The sequence below is a fragment of the Orycteropus afer genome, unplaced genomic scaffold (genome assembly GCF_000298275.1).
Source record: "Orycteropus afer afer isolate SDZICR_OR568_19922 unplaced genomic scaffold, OryAfe1.0 scaffold00288, whole genome shotgun sequence".
Taxonomy (NCBI): Eukaryota; Metazoa; Chordata; class Mammalia; order Tubulidentata; family Orycteropodidae; genus Orycteropus; species Orycteropus afer.
Window position 1 is genome coordinate 89,321 of NW_006921875.1, and position 2,295 is coordinate 91,615.

Consider the following 2,295-nt stretch of genomic DNA (forward strand, 5'->3'; position numbering starts at 1 on the left):
GGTGATCAGATTGTGAAAGGTCACACCCTTGAAAACTCCATGGAGCTGTTGTATCTGCATTTGTGGGGTCACCATGAGTTGGAATTGACTCAATGGCTACTAGTCTTACTTTCACCTACATCATCTCATTTTAATCCTGACAACCACCAGGTGGGATGAACTGTGTGAGAGTACTTATGTCCCAATTTCACAGAGCTGGAAAATGAGGCTCCAAAAGATAAGTGATAGACCCAGAGTCACCCAGCCAGGACTCGAACCCATGTCTTCAGACTCCAAATCCAGGGCTCTTTAGAGATCTCAGAGGCCAACTACAGCCCCTAAGAGACAAGGAAACAGAGACCCAGCCAGGGGGAGTGGCCCACTCAAGGTCACAGCCATCTATGGCAGAAATACAATCGAAACCCACAGCTCTTGACTCCCCAACACCTTTGCCTTCAGCCAGGAGCCAATTATACCAATCCTACAAAAAAAAAAAAAAAAAAGAAGTCAATCAAACCTAGACATACTTCATTCCACAATGAGGCCTTAATCCCAACGTTCGTCTTGAGGTCACAGTCTCCCTGATGGGAGAGTCTGGGGAGTTGGGCAGGTAAATGAGGACAAAGTGTAGAGTTGGAGCACTCTCTGCACCTTAAGGGTCAGATCTTTTGGGGAACTGCCCATGTGATAGAGCCAGGCCAGGCTGAAAGTGTCAGCTCAGGGGCTTGGGTCTGCAGAGGAGTAATTGCCCTGAAGTATGGGGTATGTGCTTAGTAATAGTATTGGATGAATAAGTGAATTCAGGCCATAGGTGAGCAAATGGAAAATTTCTTAGTCGATGGAAAAAAGATATCCCAAAACTAAACCCTCATTTATCTTGCCTTTTATCATGTGCGCCCACAGCTTATTTATTACCCCCAAACCCTCGAGGGCAAGGTACATGGAGTGTCTGAGATGGAAGGCTGGAGTCCACTGAGCGGGAGGACGTTCCCTCTGCTCCCAGCCCTGGCTCTCACGCCTGTAGAGTCTCTCCCTTCCCCTCAGCTGTGCCTTTGCTTTCTTTCCCTGCTCCTCATCAGGCCCTGTTAACTCCCTGCATCCTTGTATTCCTGTCTGCCCAGTGACTATGCATGTCGATAGCACCCTGTCTGGCCCCTCCATACTAAATGAACAGAAGCAAAGGGTACACTAGCCACAACATCTGTGTGCAGATATTTCACACCTGGGCTGCAAAACCACAGAACTATAAATCTTTCCAGCACCCCTGGATCTTGGTAGCTGTCATTATTCCTCACCAGAAAGACTCCTCAGCCCCATTAGAAGAAGAGTCACAGGGAGCTAAGAAGGTGAGAGACCAGTCCAGGCTCCAAGCTGTGCTCTTTGAGCTCAAGGTACTGAGGATGTCGCTCAGAATGTGGGAAACACCACATGCTGGGGGGCCATCCATAAAAGACCTGTGTTCCCCAGTCCTACGGCCAATGAGATGATCTCTGTGAATGAAGACTGAGTGCTGGAGGGTCCTTAACTTCTGAAAGTGAGTTGGAGGATACAGGAGAATTCCAGGTGTATCCCTTCTCCTGCAGAAGATACCGAGGAAAATTCAAGCTTGGAATCAGGGAGGGCCCCTCCAGAGAACTCTTATTCAGTGCAGCTGCTCAGCACCCAAGTCCCTGACCCGATCAAAGCCAGCAAAGGCTCCTCCATCCTCATGCCCAAAACACTCCCCCTAGGCAGCCTGGCTCACCTTTAGGCAGTTTGGAGGCGTTCTCTTGGATCCAGGAGAAGAGAAGGGCAAAGTTGCAGTCACAGAGCCACGGGTTCCCATCCAGGCGCAGGGTGCGGAGCGCAGGCAGAGCGGCCAGGGCGGCCACACTGAGGCTGCGTAGGTTGTTGTCGTTGAGCTCTAGCACTTGCAGGGACTCCAGGGTCTCAAAGGCGGCCTCGTGCACACCGGCCAGGTGATTGTTGGCCAGGCTCAGCTTGACCAGCCTACCGGCTGAGCGGAAGGCACCGGCGCCCAGCTGGGTCAGGTTGTTGTAGCTGAGGTCAAGGAAGGCCAGCTTGGCGGAGCCGCTGAACGTGCCCTCCTCCAGCGAGCGAAGCGAGTTGTTCCTGAAGTCCAGGTAGACCAGGTCGCCGTAGAAGATGAAAAAGTCTTCGGGGATCTCCTGGATGCGGTTGCCAGCCACCAGCAACTTGCGTACGTCCAGAGGGAAGGGGTCCGGCACGCTGGGTAGCCCGCGATCGCGGCAGTCCACCGTGTGCGGGTCGGTGCAGGCGCAGCCCGGGGGGCACGCGTGCCCGAGCCCAGGCAGC

The 2,295-nt window shown here is 52.9% G+C and overlaps 1 protein-coding gene across 1 annotated transcript; it reads right to left on the bottom strand.

Moving 5' to 3' along the window:
- Positions 1-1,723: 1,723 nt before the first annotated feature.
- Positions 1,724-2,282, bottom strand: LRRC38 (leucine rich repeat containing 38; the record flags this gene model as incomplete). The annotated part of the gene is made up of 1 exon (XM_007950783.1): positions 1,724-2,282. A coding segment is annotated over one exon (559 nt), but the record flags the coding sequence as incomplete, so codon positions are not given.
- Between the last annotated feature and the right edge of the window lie 13 nt (positions 2,283-2,295).